At 40.9% G+C, this 20,229-nt stretch overlaps 1 protein-coding gene across 1 annotated transcript in view; it reads right to left on the bottom strand.

The window, feature by feature from the left end:
* bms1 (BMS1 ribosome biogenesis factor) overlaps positions 1-20,229 on the bottom strand; it is an 80,188-nt gene that overhangs the window by 35,444 nt on the left and 24,515 nt on the right. Inside the window, 4 exon segments of the mRNA XM_030077823.1 lie at positions 598-1,238; positions 2,054-2,199; positions 2,582-2,775; positions 16,912-17,033. Coding sequence (XP_029933683.1) covers positions 598-1,238; positions 2,054-2,199; positions 2,582-2,775; positions 16,912-17,033 — 1,103 coding nt within the window.

Genomic DNA, 20,229 nt, shown 5'->3' with positions numbered 1-20,229 from the left:
TGGGGCTATTTCACCACTCGCGAATATAGAAATTCCTCAATATTAGACCATTGTAGCTTGCGTTTGTGTCTTATATTCATTTATTGTTTGTTATTTGTTCATTATTAACCTAAAATACAATGACCGTTGCACCAGAAATGCATTTATTTGTCAAAACATCAATATTTTCATAAACTTTTTATCAAATCTCATTCATATTCATACATTCAAAAATTGTAAAATGTCAAACAGAATGGGCACTTTACTGTGCAGTAAAGTGCCCACTCTGTGGCCATTCTTCATTTTTTCAATTTTGAAGATAATCACACCAAAATGGTCTCAATTTGTAAAGTTTGTAAAATGAAGAATGGGCACTTTACTACACAGTAACGTGCAGTAAAGCCCCAGGATGCTCTGGTGTTCTGTTGTTGTCATTTGTCCCAGTTGTTCTAGTCAGTGCTTGGGCCCTAATAATAGTAAGGATGGGGCACTAATGAATGGGTTATAGAACACAGTAATGCTTCTCACTTCGACTATCTTTCCCCAACACTTCAAGTACCAAAAAGTATGCAACTCATAAGGTGACAAACAGCTTAGAACACTCAGCAACTTAGATACCTTCAGTGACGAAACATGGTTCTTCTTCCTCCTCCTCATTCTCAAAAGTTCTATGTTTTGATGTGATATTTTTTTCTATGGTTTTAGTTATACCAACATCTTCTTCATCATCCCAATCATCTTCCGCTTGGTCATCATTGTCTTCCTCATCTTCATCCTCTTGGTCTCCTGGCCCCTTATCCATTTTTACATCTACTTCCTCATCATCTTCACCAAAATCTGACTCATGTCCTTCCCTTTCCTCCTCTCCCTTCTTGCTGTTCCCGCTCTCCTTGTCACTCATCTCCAGGTCATCTTCACTGTCAGCAAACACTGGAAGCTCAAATAGTTGCCTGTTATCCTTCACCTCCTCAATTTTTTGTTTCTTCACTGGTGAAGCACTGACTGTCACTGTCTTCTCTGTGTTTCCAAATTTGACCCTTGCCTTTTTGATCAGTGTGGATAAGTTATCCTCTTCTTCCTCATCACATTCATCCTCCTCTTCCTGCCCTTCTTGATCACTTCCTCCATCAAAGCCATCATCTGTATCACTGCCACTGCTGTAATCGTTTTCCTCTTCCTCCTCAGCAAAGACAACTCTTCTCCTCTCTCTCTGGGTCTTGGCATCCCAAACCAGGTTCTCCTGAGGGCCCTCTTTCTCTCTAAGACACACACAGTGCAACGCAGTGTTTTATATCTTTTGCCAAAAAGAAGGTTCAAGTCACTTTAATGCAGTAGTAAAATATTCCTGGAAGGTGCTAGGGTTAGGTGGTATTTTCTGCTATGGCATCAAAACAGCACAAACAGACACAGCAGGCTCACATGCCAAGACAGTAATGTCTTGGCATGTCTGAACCCAAATAACATGAAATTTGAGTATTGATAATCAGCTTCCATGGCTATTCAGTTCAACTTTTCATCACCAATATTTGTGTGTCTATTTTTATTTATGTTACTTCCTGAAAAAGTGATCATTGTAGCACAGCATGTTCTACAAGGCAGCATAATATCCACTTGATTGTATCGAGCCCCCAGGGTCAGCTGAGTAGAAAGCCACGCGTAAATGTGTAATCTCAGTTTAGAAATCTGTGCATACAGTTTAAAAACTGAGAGAACAGATTTTCACATGGCTATTTTTTTTTTTTTGCTCTTGGACTCATCACCCTTGCCCTCAGATTATGAATCCATGGACTGCCCATGGACTGGCAATCGAAAACCCAAGGCACAGTTTACAAATCCATGGACACAGATTCGTAATTCGAGGGCACAATTTACAAAACCATGGGCATGGAGGGGCATGCAGGGGCTCCATATGATTGAAATAATCAGATGGAGACTGTCTCTAAACAGTGGCAACCACATACTTATATATATGAACAAGCAAAGTCACATGCTCAGTGTCAACAATTATCAACAAACCTCTACAAGTTTGCCCAGTGTAGCGTTGAACAAAATGAAACAAACTATGATTTCTCACCCCTTCTGTTTATCGATTTCCATGTCCAAGTCCAAGGTGGCTGAGCTTGTGAACAGAGAAACCTTACTAGCAGCCATCTTGACATCAAGGGTGGCATGTGTGTCAATCAGGGACTGGACAAGTTCTGTAGTGGGATGTACTTCCTCCTATTTAAGTAACAGAAAATGAACACTTAAAAACAGAAAAAAGACAATCATGTGCATGTAAAACATATTACACCAATATTGTCAGACAGTGTTTTTCCACCTCTAGTTCAATATCTTTTGATTGCATATCTCTTGTATAACTGATCAGCACTAAATCTGTTATAGACAGGAGCTTATTTTATGACGTCAATCTTCTTGATTACTCATGACTCCTGTCTTGCTAGGAAGTTAATTTTCTCTTCTTGTCTGTCAAACTGTATCTTCTCCTAAAGGATTATGAGATGGAAAGGAGGGCTAAAAAAAAAGCTATTACCATTGGGTTGGGTTCAGATAGGTCTTGTCAGGCTTGAAAACCTGGCGCTGAGGATGAAAACACACCCACCTGCTCCTGACAGACATGGGCAGTGGGGAGGTCAATATATACAGCATCCTTGTCGTACACAACACCCCCAACCCCAGCCATGGGGGCATACAGCAAACGTTCCTTCTCATTCAATGCCCGCTTTTTCTGAGCATCTGGTAATGGACAAGGATCTGGCAGAAAACTCACATCAGCCACTTGAAAGTCTCCCACACCTGCAAAAGGCAACACATATGGCATTAATTTGTGCATTTTTAATACCTTGAGCATGTGCTGAGTATACGTACAACATTAACAACTGCACAGTGAAGGCAAACTTGCATTGCACTGTGCAGCCAGACCTACACTTGGCCCTGTTTCTGAGTGAATGAGTAATCAAAGTTACACAATCGGTCGTCAACCAAAGAGAGAGAGAGAGAGAGAGAGAGAGAGAGAGAGAGAGAGAGGGGGAGAGCACAAGACAGAGCACAATACATTCCTGATGCAAACAGTCAAGCTCCTACACATCCATGAGTTTACGCTTCACAGCGCATCCACAAGACCACTTTCATATTAGGGGTGGGTACGATTACTCGATGTTGACGGCAGTATTCGAATAACGCTTTACTATTCGCACACCTGCGCAGTGTGTTGGTTTTGGCTACCACTCATTTCGCGTTGCATGCACCATGCAAGATATGTGGTGTTTTATATATCACAGAAATACTAGCTCGATGCTAAACCGCCCTTAAATTTAGGCTGTTGATTGAGAGTTACGTGTGAAGCAACACAGAAGTCCATACCGCTGCGACACTTGGCAGCTGAATGTTAGAACAATGTGATTTAAGTGCCTGTTGTGGTTGTTCAATAAATACATTTGGAATTGCACTTGGTCTACAGTGTTGGCTGTTTATTCACATAAATGGTTAAGTATGATGTAAGAATGTTCTCTGACAGCCACAAGCCTGCTGTTTAGTAAACAACAGGCCATGTCGGGGAGGTCTGTGTCCAACTGGTTTTACGGTAAAATATATAATTCACGAGTAATTGATGACTTGTTCATAATGTAATTCAAGTACTCAAATATTGAAATCACTGAAAATGCCCATCCCTACTTGAGATGGCTGCTTTACATGAACAATATTAGTGTAACTAAGAGATTTGGTGATTAAAAAAATGTTTTATATGTTTGCACTTCTTAGGTCGGTTCACTTATGCAGAAGAGTGTATTAACCGCACTCCTTATCCTGTGACACGGACGCCGCTAGCCGCTAAGCTGATACCGCTAACTTGCCTAGCCCGCTACAGCTTTACTACTGCTCATTGCCATAAACACTGCTGAGATATGACGGGTCTTCTACCCCTGCTGCTTCTGCTCTCGGTGTTGGTGGTGCTCTTTGGTAAGAGCATGTCCTTACATGCTGGCTGTTATCTGGCCTATACCAGGGAGGCCCTACTAGCCCTCTGGGACCGACCATATACAGCAACGGACCATCTTCCAGAGGCTCCCAAGAGCAAGCCGGAGGATGCGGGGACATCACGTCGGAGGAAAAGAGGAAGGAGGCGTTAGACGACATCTTCGGAGACGAGGGAATAAACCACCACTCCCCCTCATACTCAGCAATGTACGGTCACTGGGTAGTAAAATTGATGAGCTCCGTGCTAACAGCAGACATTGTTATGAATTCAGAAAATCAAGTCTTATGGTACTAACAGAAACATGGCTCCGGCAGGGTATACACCACTCTCTTCTGCAGCTAAAGAACTTTTCTCTGGTCAGAGTGGACAGAAACAAACTTTCAGGGAAGTCTAGAGGTGAAGGCCTACTTGTGTACGTGAGTAACACAGGTGTAAGCAATACACTATAAGACAATGCTCATGTGATTCTGATGTCGAACTTCTCTGCCTCTCCTGAAGTGACAAAATAGCTGGCATTTTTAGGGACGCTAGCGTTCGCGAACGTTAGCTAACGTTGGCGTTCCTAGCAATACGGCCAACACTACCAAGCTAATGCTAACTAGAGATGGGACCGATCCTATCCAGTATCGGTATCGGATGCCGATATTGACGTAATTCAGGTATCGGATATCGGCCCGACGTCACCGATCCTCTTCCCGATCCACAATCAGTTTCTGCTGTTAGCCTATATGAATAATGCAAATTCAAGCCCATAGCCAACACGGTTAAGCATACAAATACACTTCTACAAAGTTACTCAGCTTCCCCTTCCCTCCCCCCCAGAATTCTACCAGTTACGTAAGTGACGCTAATCACGTGACATGACGCTATCTGAAGCTTATCACGACACGTTCGCCGCCAAACAAATATGTCGCTAGTCTGGAGATACAGTCTCGAGGACCCGAAAAGTGACACAGCAACGTACAAAATATGTACAGCCAAAGATTCGAGGGGTGGAAGTCGTGTTGCCGCCTACAATACTACAAATTTACAGAAACATCTACAGAAGCACCATGTGAAAGAGCACGAGGTCCAGAACCGAGAGTGAACCGAGTCCAAAAGGCAAAAAAACTCTCCAGCTACAGCAGCGCACTGACATAGATTGTGTAACAGAGCGAAGAGTTGCCACTCCGCTATATTTTCACTGACTAACAGCAGCACACTGGCTTAGCTTGTCTATTTAGAGAAGAGGTATCACTTTGGCTTATTTTTCAGTCTATGTTGTCACATGCATACTACTGCTCTTTCACTGGTAGCTGAATTGTTAGGTCTGTTTGATAAGTAATTTACATTGTTAAAACAAATAATAATTTAACATATCGTTACAGTAAAAAGTACTCTGTCAACCCTCATGTGAAATAATTACTGGTGCATCCTCTTGTCATTTTTGTTCAATCATTAATAACATATCATTTTCACCTTTTATTGCTATAACAACATAATCATTAAATAAACAAATAAATAAAGTGTTGTTTATTTGTTACCTCAATTAATTTAAGATAATTTCTATTTCATTTGTGTGCATTCTAGTCATTAACATTTTAGTCATTAACATTAAAAACACCACTCTGTGGTGGAAAATGTTGGATTTTGTCGCCTCATCGAGCACCTAGAGCTGAGGTATGTCCTGCCACAAAAAACAAACGGAGGTATCGGTATCGGCCAATATTCACATTCTCGTATCGGCATCGGTATCGGACCTGAAAAAAGTGGATCGGTGCATCTCTAATGCTAACGTTAGTTAACGCTAACAACACGCTTTTTAGCCGGCATTTTAGGGATGCTAACAACACGCCTTTTCAACAACACGCATTTTGATGCCCCGGTCAAAATGGTTGCGCAACGATTATGTCACATCCAGAGCCCAGTAACTTTACAGGAACCTTCCTCCTACTTCGCCCTCTCAGTGGAGACACAGCAGTTGAGAGGGCCGAGTGAGAGGATGTTCCTGTAGTAGTTCCTGCCCCCCAAATACTACCAGAAACTTCTTCGGTGGAAAGGGGCCTTTTGTCTCTGTGGAGGGCTGGGGCCATGGGCTACACACACACACACAAACAGTGCGATCCTTGTGAGGTAGAGACAAGGCAGAGAAATGAGTGAACGAGAACAACATGGAACTTCTTCCAAAACCAAATGCAGCAGCCCCCGTGTGGGAATTTTTTGAATTCAAAGCAAATGAGAAAGGGAAGCCCAGGAACCCGGACGAGCCAGTGTGCTGCGTTTGTCTGAAAACTATCCAAACTAAAAGAGGGAATACGAGCAACTTAAGTGCACACCTAAAGCACAGCCAGCCCGCACAGTTTTCCCAGTCAAGGAAAAAAACAAGCCAAGACTTACTGTTAAGGAATGTTAGTCTCTATACCTCTCTGCTACTGTTTAATATTTATCTAAAACTGAACCAAAGACTTGATCATTCATTTTATTCGTTGTTTTGGTTGTGTGCAGTTTTTGAGTGCTTTTTGCTTAACAGAGAAAAAGTCTATTTTTTTATATTGTTTTTGGTTTTTATTCAAGTGCAGACTGAGAGTCCATTTCATCGTTTTTGGTTGCGTTTTTTAATTATTATTATTACAGTGCACTTTTTGTTATCAGGGACTGTTGGCCAATTTTTTTGTATTCATAAGGTCTTTATATATTTTGGTATTTTTACATGTTATTTATTTTGGATATTTAAATTTTCTTGTTTCCATTTTTATTGTTGAATGAATGTTTATTTCTCTTTTAAAAGGGTGTACTTGCATCATTATGCCTTTATTATCATAATATAAGTTTAAAGAATGGTCTGAAAATGTCAAAATTACAACAATAAAAATGGTCTTAAAAGCACAATGTTACGCAATATTATCACTTATCACAATAATTTCTGACGCAATTAATCGCACAGCAAAATTTGTTATCGTGACAGGCCTAATTATACCTGTACCAAAGATCTCTTGTCCATCTGTCAACTCTGATTTTAGACCCGTTGCATTGACTTTAGTGGTCATGAAATCCTTTTAAAGAGTTATTGTGAACTTGCTTAAGTCAGAAGTTGCTCCTCATCTTGATCCCCTTCAGTTTGCTTACAGGAAGGGGTAGGGCCCAGAGGATGCTACTATCTGTATGACCCACTTGAAAAGCAAGCACTTAGAGGACCCAATGACCTATGCCAGAGTTCTATTTGCTGATTTCAGCTCGGCCCTCAATATGATACAACCTCATCTGCTGGCCCAGAAGCTGATTTCCTTTAAGATTAACACCTTCATCATTAAATGGATGTATTCCTTAACAAACAGGACTCAACAAGTGAAGGTAAACCGTTCCCTCTCTGTAGTAAAAAAGTGTAGTACCGGTGTGCCTCAAGGTTGTGTCTGCTCCCCCTTATTATTTACTTTGTACACTAACTAATGTCAGAGTAGACAGCCCAATAATTATATTATTAAATTCTCTGATGACACCATCATTTTAAGCTTGTTGAAAGCCAGTGACTGCATCTCTGTGTATCTCGAGGAAATCACTGCCTTCAAAGACTGGTGTGATAGCCATTACCTTTTGCTTAATACCAAAAAAGACAAAAGAAATGATCTTTGACCCCAGGAAAGTTACAGTCCATGACCCTGTGATTGTGGAGGATAATATTATTGAGCAAGTACCTTCCTTCAAATATATGGGCATTATGATAGATAACAAGCTTAAATGGAATGTTCATGTGGATTATCTATGCTCCAGACTCGCCCAAACACTCCATTTCTTTCACATACTGATTGTTTGGTGTCCGAATAAAAAATAATGCAAACTTTCTAGCAGGCAGTGCTAGAGAGCATCGTCAGATATGGTATGGCTGTCTGGTTTGGTTCTCTTACTGTTCAGAACAAAACCAAACTTCTAAACATTACAAAAACCACTTTCAAAGTTATGGGGGCAAACCAAAACCAGCCTCTGCAGTCCCTGTATGTAAACAGTGCTGTCAAACAAGCAGGCAGAATCCTGAATGACCCCTCTCACATTTTATTCCCAGAATATGAGTTATTGCCTTCAGGAAAACTTTCAGTCATTACAAGGATACAAGGATACAAGGATACAAGGAAGTTTATTGGTCATTATACAGCAGGTTGTATAATGAAATTAAAATGTGGTTCCCTCTTGATTGATTAATTGATTGTATAGAAAATAAAATTATTAAACATGGAGGAGGGCAGATGGTGCATTAAGTAGTCTCACAGCCTGAGGGAAGAAGCTGCTCTGTAGTCTGGTGGTAGGGCAGCAGATACTTCTGTATCTTTTGCCTGATGGCAGCAGGGTGAACAGGCTGTGGCTGGGGGTGGGTGTTGTCTTTTAGTATCCTTTTGGCTCTGCGCAGCCACCTCACCTCCCCGATATCACTGATGCTTGGTAGGTGGGTACCAATGATGTTTTGGGCAGATTTAATCACTCGTTGCAGAGTCTTCCTGTCCTGGGCCGTGCACATCCCATGCCAGTTTGTGATATTTCCAGTCAGGATGCTTTCAATTGCTCCTTTGTAGAAGTTGACAAGAACTTGCCGTGGGAATTTTGCTTTCTAAGTTTCCCTAGGAAATACAGCCATTTCTGGGCTTTTTTGACCAGGATAGAGATATGTGAAGTCCATGACAGGTTCTCTGTTATGTTGATTCCCAGGAACTTAAAACTGCTCACTTGCTCCACCTCAGCTCCACTGATGTAGACAAGGTTGTGTGTCTTTGCCTCCTTTTATCTAAAATCAACTATCAGCTCTTTGGTTTTGCTGACGTTGAGCAGTAAGCTGTTTTCTGTGCGCCATTCTGCAAGATGGTTGATTTCCTCCCGATATGAAAATCTGGCCGATGATGGTGGTGTCATCTGCAAACTTCACAATAGAGTTATAGGTTGCAGTCATGGGTGTACAGCGTGAACAGGAGGGGGCTGAGCACACAGCCCTGGGGGGCTCCGATGTTGAGCACTAGAGTGGAGGAGGAGAGACTGCCAATCCGAACTGACTGGGGTCTGTTTGTGAGGAATTCCAGTATCCAGTTGCAAAGAGTGGTACTGATGCCCAGAGTGTTCAGTTTTCCAATCAGCTTCATGGGGGAGATTGTGTTGAAAGCTGAGCCAAAATCAAAAAACAGCATTCTGCTATATGTGTTGCTTTTCTCAAGGTGAGTGAAGACAGTGTGGAGAGCAGTGAAGATGGCATCCTCTGTGGATCTGTTGGTTCTGAATGCAAACTGCTGAGGGTCCAGACTGGCAGGGATGTTGTTCTTTATGTGCTGGAGAACCAGTTTCTCAAAGCACTTCATCAGGATGGGGGTGAGTGCCACAGGGCGGTAGTCATTTAGATTAGACACTGCAGACTTTTTAGGCACAGGGATGATGGTGGCTGTCTTGATGCAGGTGGGAACACTCTCCTGTGACAGCGATATGTTAAAAATGTCAGTAATGACATCTACTAGCTGGTTGGCACATGTTTTTAGTACATGGCCAGGGATGTTATCAGGCCCAGCAGCTTTAGTCATATTCACTTTCAGCAGGACTTTCCTCACACCCACTGTGGATACTGACAGTGGCCGGTCCTCTGGAGGCAGAGTAGACTTTACAGCTGACTCTCTGTTGAGGAGATCAAAGCGAACATAAAATGTGTTTAGCTTGTCTGGTAACGTGGCCTCAAACATGATGGGAGCGCTCCTGCTTTTGTAGCCTGTAACACTTTTGACCGCCTGCCACAAGTCTTTGCTGTTGTTGGTGTTGAGGTCTCTGTCCAGTCTCTGCTTATGCCTTCGCTTTGCCTCCTTGATGCCAGCTTGATGCAGCTTTTTTGGCTCTAGATAGGGCTCTCACCTCTCCATTCATCCAGGCTTTCTCATAGGGAATGATTTAACTGTCCTTATTTTTACCAAATCATCAGCACATTTGCTGATGTATGATGTCACTGATGATGTGTATTCTTCAAGGTCGATATGGTTCTTCTGGGTAGCAGCATCTTTGAACATCTGCCAGTCTGTGCATTCAAAACAGTCCTGTAGAGCTGCTGTAGCTTCATCTGTCCACACTTTAATTGTTTTTACAGTTGGTTAGACCCTTTTTGTCAGCTGGATGTAAGTAGGCAGGAGAAGCAGGGAGATGTGGTCTGACTGGCCAAAATGAGGACGAGGGAGGGCTCTGTAGCTGCCAGGAACATTGGTGTAGACATGGTCCAGTGTGTTGTTTCCTCTGGTGCCTTTACATCATAGATGTAAAGGCAACAGTTTTCTTTAATCCCTGCCTCTATCTAATAAAAAAAAGTAGTAGTCTTGTAGCAGTTTACACTCCCAGGGATGGATCTTCTGTTTTTAGCCAATCCTTAATATTTATTATATTTTTATTATTCCTTTTTATCCCAGGTACTTGAAAACATCTACTTATCTTTGGGTATGATCACTCTCTGCTGCTGTATTTATTTATTTGTGGTTTTTGCCCATACTTTAGTCAGTGTTTTTATGTATGTATGTATGTATGTTCTATGTATCTTTTATGTACACACTGATGCACTTCATGCCCAAGACAAATTTCCCTGACGGGACAGTAAAGTAGATCTTATCTTATCTTAAATGTATAAATAATTAGGGTTTGAAAACTGCTGTGCAGTATAGCCGCTGTTCATGGTACCAACGTCAAAAAAGCAGACTTCTAAATGCTCTATTTGCTCAAAATCTGCCCAAATTGATTAAAGAAAAAAAAAATCACTGTCATGGCTGCTAGTTTATTGTTACTGTTTCGCTATGCTCACTGATACACTGTATTTATTTATGTATTTATCTTCTGGGTGATATTTGAATTGGCACTCTTGCACTTTTTGCTACGCCAGTATTAAGTCGCTCAAACATTATCTCGTTATTTTAACTGTGCAGATGTGGGTAGTAACGAGTTACATTTACTCTGTTACATTTACATGAGTAAGTTTTTTAAAAAAAATGTACTTCTAGGAGTAGTTTTAAATCACTATACTTTTACTTGAGTAGATTTGTAAAGAAAAAACTGTACTCTTACTCCACTACATTAGGCTACATTGAGCTCGTTACTTTTCTTTTATTCCCCTCGTGTACGGATCATTTTAATGTTTTATTTTGTTAGAGAGAGACATCCGCCAGGCTAAACCATGTGACTGTTTCACCAATCAAATGTAGCCGTAGCCGTGCACCCTCGTCACGTGACCATACTCAATCTCAGCGGCGGGAGTGGGACGGGAGTTTACAGTTTTTTTCACAGTCAGTCGGAGCAAATCAAATGAAAATGGCATAATCAACGGTCAGACGTTTTTGTTCCTTTTAATCAGACATAGGGATGTTTATTTACCTTGACAGTTTCGGAGGTAACTTCCTCCTTCTTCAGAAAGCGTCCAACTGTCAGCCAGAGCGGCACCTGTCAGATCTGGCAGACCTGGCCTGACCGGGTGGCCGTGCACACCGTGCGGTGCTGCGGCCAGTGCCGGCTGGCACCAGGTCTGCTGGATCTAAAAGGTGTGCCGCGCATACAGACTGCCATACTTTCATTATAAACCGACTTTTGTTTATATCGAGCAGTTAACGGATAACCACTCGAATTTCATATCTCGCCACTGTTGCATGCCTCTCTGCTCTGCCGCTCTGACCAACTGAAGTAGCAGCACCCGAGCAGCAGACGGACGTCACTGACGTAATGACGGTAATGTTTTCAGCAAATCAACAATCAGAGAAAACACATCAGACACTGGAGTGGTTTAGAGCCTATGTAAGACTTGAGCTTGTTTATAGTCACAAATGAGTACACATGATGAGTGGAAAAATTTACAATAGAAAACAAGTCAGATTTGGCATGAGATTTCTCTCTTGAGCATGAGAGTGTGAGATTGAGGCTGAATGTGTGACTGTCACAGCCAATGCGTGAGAGTTGGCAACCCTCCATTGTTTAGGCGGTCTCGAGTGACTGTATTTATCAACACTGGAGTTATCAGGAGACTTTCGACAACGTCAATGAATGAATGGGGGAAGAGAAATATGACAGCTGCCTTGGAGATGCTCCAGAACCTGGACATTTTATTTATTTATTTCATTTTTATTTATTATTTTTATTATTTATTTTACTTGAAGATTATTTTAATTTAAGCTATTTTTTTTATTTAATTAATTTTATTGATTGGATGAACTTTAATTTGCCTGAAGATGATTATTTTGTATTCTTGTCTGTCTGATTGAATGCTTGTGTTAAAAAATAAAGACGTTACTCAACTCAACAGTTACTCAGTACTTGAGTAGTTTTTCCACCAAGTACTTTTTTACTCTTACTCAAGTAATTATTTGGATGACTACTTTTTACTTCTACTTGAGTCATATTATTCTGAAGTAACAGTACTCTTACTTGAGTACAATTTTTGGCTACTCTACCCACCTCTGTAACTGTGTTATTATGACATGACAATAAAGTATTGTATTGTATTGTATGGCTCACCAAAAATTCCTCTTTTATTTTATTTATTTAGCCTTTATTTAGCCAGGAAATGTCCCATTGAGATTAAAAATCTCTTTTTCAAGAGAGACCTGGCCAAGACCGGCAGCCGTGCAATCCAGAACACAAAGTTACTGAAACACAGAACCAACAACTGACAAAGAAACAACACAATGCACACTGCAAAAATACATTCAAACAATAGAAAGGCACTTTACACACAAGCCACTTGATAATCATGTTAAAAGGAAGTACACTGAATTAAAAACATGAGCAGACTGTTGAATCAACTTCTGAATCCTTAACATGGATTTAAAAACATCAAGAGAGACCCGCTCCTCAAGTTTTAAATCATTTTGCAACATATTCCAAGTTGAAGGAGCTGAGTAACTGAAAGCCATTTTACCTTTTTCTGTTCTAACTCTCTGGTATAATAATAAAAATTTAAGTGTTCACATGCACTCAGTGGCCAGTTTATTAGGTACTCCTGTACAATCTAAAACAATACAATACAATAAAGTCATAAAGTTCAGGCTACTTTATGATGCCTGTAATGCTCAGGGTTTCTTTTTGTCACAGTAAGAGAGGTGTTCATTCAATTATATGTTTGGCATTGATGTCATAGTTAGTGCTGCTGTTGGACTGGGCTGCATTTTATTGAGAGTTGTTTCTACTATACTGTCCCCCTCATGTATATACGTAAGTAGGGAGGACAAAAAAATTATAACCACCTCTCAATATGATGTAGTCCAGTAAAAGACGTCTGCAAACTGCAACCCTGATAATAAACATATAATTAAATTTACAAATTCTCAACAATGTCAATAAAAACTGAACATTATAAACTTCATGGCAGAGCTGTTGCATTGAACTGCATTAGACTGTACAGGCGGACATAATAAAGTGGCCACTCAGTGTATGCACAGAACACAGATAGGAGGCAGAAGAATGCACAAAGCAATGATAAGTTATTTTCCATTTCTGCCCTCTCCCTAAAAACTAGAAAAAAAAAATACAAATGCAAAAACCTAGAGCATAGGTAAACTACTACATAAGCCTTATGCGAATTTGAAGTGCATGTCTTTTGTCTGCCAAGCTTGTTGGTGATCCAGAGTGAAGCAGGTGCAGTAGAAATGGCTGCAGCCTCCATGTGGAGCGAGCAGGCAAACCAGTGCCTGGTTTTCATGAGAGCATCCGAAGGGTTCTCTCAGAGCAACATGGATGTTGATGCCTCCTCTGCAAAGCCTGTAGCTGAGCTTCAAATCAGCTTTGGACAAGCAGCATAACGAGAGGCACATTTCATTGTGCATTGCTATTTATATTGTGCTTACTTCAAATTACTTATCAGCATTAATTACCATCTGTGTTATGTATTATTATTCCAAGAATGACGCATTTTTTCAACACATTTCATCTGTAAACTTTAATGAGTGACTAACGAACCAGCATATAATGTAAGTGCAGGCCGGCGAAAATTAGTTTACTCAAATAACTCTCCATCACCTGCCTCAAAGTGTCTTTATCTAGTATGATATTATTTTATTATTTACAGCAATGCTTACAAGCATTTCCAGCATAAATAAAGAGGGATATCCTCTTATTATAGCACATCTCTTCTTACTATGACCAATATGTCTTTATTGACTGGTTACGTGCCACAGTCCTTTAAAGTAGCTGTAATTAAACCACTCCTCAAAAAACCTACTCTTGACTCAGATGTCTTAGCCAACTATAGACCAATATCTAATCTTCCTTTTCTCTCAAAGATATTGGAGAAAGTAGTTGCTAATCAGCTCTGTAGCTATTTACAGCAAAATGAACTGTTTGAAAACTTTCAGTCAGGATTTAGAGTGCACCATAGCACAGAATCAGCTCTGGTGAGAGTTACAAACGACCTCCTAACCGCATCAGATAATGGACTTCTCTCCGTTCTTGTGCTATTGGATCTTAGTGCAGCTTTGATACCATCGACCATCACGTTCTATTACAGAGATTAGAGCACCTAATTGGCATTAAAGGAACAGCTTTAAACTGGTTTAAGTCCTATTATTAGACCGACATCAGTTTGTTCATGTAAATAATGAATCCTCCTCCTGTGGAAAGGTAAAATATGGTGTTCCGCAGGGCTCTGTGCTTGGCCCTATTTATTCATCTCGTATATGCTTCCCTTAGGTAATATTATCCGGAAATTACTCTGTGAACTTCCATTGTTATGCGGACGATACTCAGTTGTACGTATCTGTAAAGCCAAATGAAACTCATCAGCTAAGTAAACGTGAAGCCTGCCTTAAGGAGATAAAGGCTGGATGGCCACCAATTTTCTACTATTAAACTCAGAGAAAACAGAAGTTATCATGTTCGGCCCTAAATACCTTAGGGAATCAGTTTCTAATGACATAGCTACTCTGGATGGCATTACTTTGGCCCCCGGCTCCACGGTAAGGAACCTCGGAGTCATTTTCGATGCGGATTTGTCCTTTACCTCCCATATTAAACAGATCTCTAAAACTGCCTTTTTTCACTTGCGTAATATCTCAAAAGTCCGACATATCTTGTCTCAGAGTGACGCAGAAAAATTAATCCATGCCTTCGTTACCTCTAGGTTAGACTACTGTAACTCCTTATTATCAGGTTGTACCAGCAAGTCGTTAAAGACTCTCCAGCTGGTCCAAAACGCTGCTGCACGTGTGCTGACTAGAACTAGGAGAAGAGATCATATTACTCCAATATTGGCTTCTTTACATTGGCTACCTGTAGAATCTAGAATAGAATTTAAAATTCTTCTCCTCACCTATAAAGCTCTTAATGGGCAGGCACCATCTTATCTGAAAGAGCTCATAGTTCCTTATCACCCTGCCAGAGCACTGTGCTCCCAAAATGCAGGTTTATTGGTGGTTCCCAAAATCTCTAAAACTAGATCGGGAGGCAGATCCTTCCAATTCCAGGCTCCACGTTTGTGGAACAATCTTCCTATCTCAGTACGGAGGGCAGATTCACTCTCTATCTTTAAGAGTAGACTTTAAAACTTTTCCTTTTTGACAAAGCTTATAGTTAGGGTCGGCCCAGGTTGCCCTGGACCAGCCCTTAGTTATGCTGCTATAGGCCTAGACTGTCGGGGGACTCCATATCATGCTCTGAGCACTTTCCTCTCTTCTAATCTTCCTTTCCCCTCTTCCTTTCTTCTTCTTCCTGTCCCCCCCATACCCCTTTTTTTTTGTGCATGCTTTGTTCCAGAGTCCACTGCCCTTTTGCTTTCGTTGTGCTTTTTGTGTCTTGTCTAGGTCAACTGTCCTGCTCATCCTGGAAGGTCATCCAGCTGCAGATGAGATGGCTAGATGCTGCGTGTCACTTCCATCTAGATTACCTGTTCAGGATACCCTGCTGTTTCTACTGTTGTCTGCTGTCCCAGTTTGTCCCTATCTCCCTGTCTCTGTCTCCTTGTCTCTCTCTCTCCCCTCCCACCCAACCGGTAGAGGTAGATGACCGTCCACCCTGAGTCTGCTTCTACCTGAGGGTTCTTCCCGTTAAAGGGGAGTTTTACCTTGCCACTGTCGCCAAGAGCATGCTCAGGAGAGAATCTGTTGGGTTTCTAAAACAAAACAACAGTTGGTATGGCTAAATGAAAATATTTGTATGGATAGTAAACCTTTATTCTTATCTTTACTTTTAGATACTAATATTTATCTAGATAAACATTATTCAACAGGTATAAATAAATGAGAGATCAAAATTTAGCTTAGAATGTATTTAATTTAGAAAACTGACTGAAAATGAATGAACAGGAATTATTTAACCTAGAAAACTGACTGAATGACAAATTATGACTGATTAATGACAACATAAAAAAAAAAAGCACAACAAATTTAACAATAATATAGATACGGTATAGGCAAAGGGCAGGGTAGGAACAACTGGTGATGTAAACAGGAAGTTCTTTGTAGACAAGACCGTCCCATTTCAGAGACCACTTGGTTAAGCCTTCATGGCCTTCACAGGACCCAGCCTTCGTGAAACCCAAAAGCTGCAGCCCCTGAATTGAGCCACAGGCTCACATTGCCAGGGGTCATTGTCAGGTGCAGCTGATTTATAGCTTGCTGTGTTCAATGAGCACAAAATAAGTCGCACTATTTAGCCAAACTGATGTTATATTCATGTCACCACTGGGTTGATGTTGGTGTGCTTGGTGATGCTCTTTAATGCACTCTCCTGCTTCATGTTTTTCTCTGCTTTATGTTTATGTTCTTTTGCTTTATGGGTCTGTGTAATCCAGGTCAACACACCCTCCTAGCGTATTCTGAATTGTGACAGCTAGTTTTGAAACACAACTTTGCAATCAATTTCACATCACTGATTATGTATTATTGCTAAATTTCCTGGCACATATCTGCTTTACTTAGCATAGTGTAGGCTGGAAATAGGGAATCGGAGACACACAGTTTTAAAGGTGTAACAAAGGAACCTAACAAGTTGTATGCGTTTACCTGGGATATGGACTTGGCTCTTGTTTTTTAAGTATGTCCCTCGAAGGTATCCATAGAGGGAAACTGTCCGGTCACACTTGGCATCTATCCTCACCTTTTCAGGGTCTGTCAAATCCTCCATGCTGTTTAGATTGAGAAACAAGGACGAAAGGAAGTAATGCTACATCAGTGCCAAAGAAAAAAATCTGTGGACACAGAGATATACAAAAGAATCCTTACAAGACATATTTGATATTTGATAGCAGTAAATATATTAAAAATGTTATTATGGCTATTTAAATAGATACCAATAATATTTTGAGCGAGGAAAAAGGAGCACAGTATGCTCAGAAGAATCATGTTTTGGTTACTCAAGCACCTATGGCAGAATTCTGTTCACTTGCTCCACTCATGCATTTTACTATGCTCTACGTAAGAGAATTCTTGTTTTTATTTGTTTGTTTTTGCTGCATGCACATATTGGAATTGATCCACTTCTCCCTTCAAGTGGAAATTTGGAAAACTGTCTCTACTAGCCCCTGCTTCAGTTGGTCACGAGAACTCTGTTTGTTGCAAATTTTGTTGCAAATTCATTCATAACGTTTTGAGATGTGGCTGGCAGAGGTAATAAGGGAAATATGAGTGAAGAGTCAAAATCATGATCAGCAATTCAAACTGGCTGGCACAAAACCACTATGACTATGAGATATTTGAACTATGAAAGAAAACATTCCACAGCGTCCCCCACCAATGGTGCATTCCCCTACAAATCAGGGCTGGATGACATGGACAAAATCAAATACACTATATTGCCAAAAGTATTCGCTCATCGTATCCAAATCATTTGAATTCAGGTGTTCCAATCACTTCCATGGCCACAGGTGTATAAAATCAAGCACCTAGGCATGCAGACTACTTCTACAAACATTGTGAAGAATGGGTCGCTCTCAGGAGCTCAGTGAATTCCAGCATGGTGCTGTAATAGTAATGTAAATAGGATGCCACCTGTGCAGTAAGTCCAGTTGTGAAACTTCCTCGCTACTAAATATTCCACAATCAACTGTTAGTGGTACTATAACAAAGTAGAAGTGATTGGGAACGACAGCAACTCAGCCACGGAGTGGTAGGCCACATAAAATCACAGAGCGGGGTCAGCGGATGCTGAGACGCATAGTGCGCAGAGGACGCCAACTTTCTGCAGAGTCAATAGCTACAGGACCTCCAAACTTCATGTGATCTTCAGATTAGTCAAGAGCAGTGCGTAGAGAGCTTCATGGAATGGGTTTCCATGGCCGAGCAGCTGCATCCAAGCCTTACATCACCAAGCACAATGCAAAGCGTCGGATGCAGCGGTGTAAAGCACACCGCCACTGGACTCTAGAGCACACGTGTTCTCTGCAGTGACGAGTCACGCTTCTCCGTCTGGCAATCTGATGGACGAGTCTGTGTTGGTGGTTGCCAAGAGAACGGTACTTGTCTGACCTGCATTGTACCAAGTGTAAAGTTTGGTGGAGGGGGGATTATGGTGTGGGCTTGTTTTTCAGACATTGGGCTCGGCCCCTTAGTTCCAGTGAAAGGAACTCTTAATGCCTCAGCATACAAAGACATTTTGGACAATTTCATGCTCCCAACTTGTGGGAACAGTTTGGAGATGGCCCTTCCTGTTCCAACATGACTGCGCACCAGTGCACAAAGCAAGGTCCATAAAGACATGGATGAGCGAGTTTGGTGTGGAAGAACTTGACTGGCCTGCACAGAGTCCTGACCCAACCCGATAGAACACCTTTGGGATGAATTAGAGCGGAGACTGAGAGCCAGGCCTTCTTGTCCAACATCAGTGTTTGACCTCACAAATGCACTTCCGGAAGAATGGTCAAAAATTCCCATAAACACACTCCTAAACCTTGTGGAAAGCCTTCCTAGAAGAGTTGAAGTTGTTATAGCTGCAAAGGATGGGCCCACATCATATTAAATCCTATGGTTTAAGAATGGGATGTCACTCATGTTCATATGTCTGTGAAGGCAGCCGAGCGAATACTTTTGGCAATATAGTGTATCATATCATATCATCACTGACTATATACATTGATATTAATCTTGCAACAATACTCTTGGGATAATTATAAATGCTCCCTGAAATAAATCAATGAATATGTGAAAAACTATACATGGGAATTGACTTCTTTCTTGGAAATTATTATTAATGCTTTTATAAGATATCTATGAACAAGACATTTTTGGTAAAGTAATATTTTTACATTGTAAAGCCGTTGTAAAGCACTTTGTGACCTATGTCCGTGAAAAGCTATATAAATAGCAATATTATTTATTATTGTCATGCAGATATGATGATCCGGAAGGGAGAAGCAATTAACAGAACTACAAAAGTGTAATAAATTCAGAAAATTGCATTCCTGTAAGATGGCCTTTAAAACCAGGAAATACAACACATACAACATCACATAACACATAGATATGTAATATCATGATACAAGGGTATCCAAAATCCCAGAAAATCGAGTCTTATTTCAAAAAATGAATATAATACTAACATACTGCCCAGCCTAGTGTTGCATAGTAAACCTAAACTTTGGTATTTTTTTGGTATTTTTTTTTTAAAAAAACAGTAGGCCATTACATTTCTCTGACGTTCGGTATTCTTGTGTCCAACACAAAGGCCAGGGAAAGAGGTAAAAAGTCTGGCCAAGTCAAGCACAACATGAGCCAAGGCAAGCAAGATTTGGTGCATATTGGCTGCATTCAGCTCATTCTGCCTCGCTGACGTTAATGCGAGAAATCATACAGCGCCAGTTTCATTTCACAGAAAGCAGCCGCAGCAAAGAGAAAGATGAGTGCCTGCGCCTCAGAAATGGCTTCGACTTCTGATATAATACCTCCGTGCCCAATTCTTCAAAAGGGACGCAGAAGTATACTGTGGGATTACTTTTCTTACCAGGCTGACGACGATGGAGAGCCCACTAACTGGCCAAGCCTGTGTGCAAGCAATGTTACAAAGCAGTGATGGCGAAGAGGATATGGGATATAGGAATACGTTACAGTTTAACCCGAGTCACCCGACTATGAAGTTTGAAGTTTATTTCGGCCAAAAATAGCAACAGAAATACAGAGTCCATACTAGCACAATAAGTGAAATTTGACTAATGACTATCAAATAAATAAATATACAGTGGAGGAAATAATATTTGATCCCTTGCCGATTTTGTAAGTTTGCCTACTGACAAAGAAATGAACACTCTATAATTTTAACGGTAGGTTTATTCTACAGTGAGAGATAGAATACCAAAAAGAAAATCCAAAAAATCACTAATATAAAAGACA

Source organism: Myripristis murdjan, chromosome 19 (assembly GCF_902150065.1).
Source record: "Myripristis murdjan chromosome 19, fMyrMur1.1, whole genome shotgun sequence".
NCBI classification, from domain to species: domain Eukaryota; kingdom Metazoa; phylum Chordata; class Actinopteri; order Holocentriformes; family Holocentridae; genus Myripristis; species Myripristis murdjan.
Note: the sequence above shows the minus strand (reverse complement) of the source record. Positions and strands in the feature narration are given on the sequence as shown.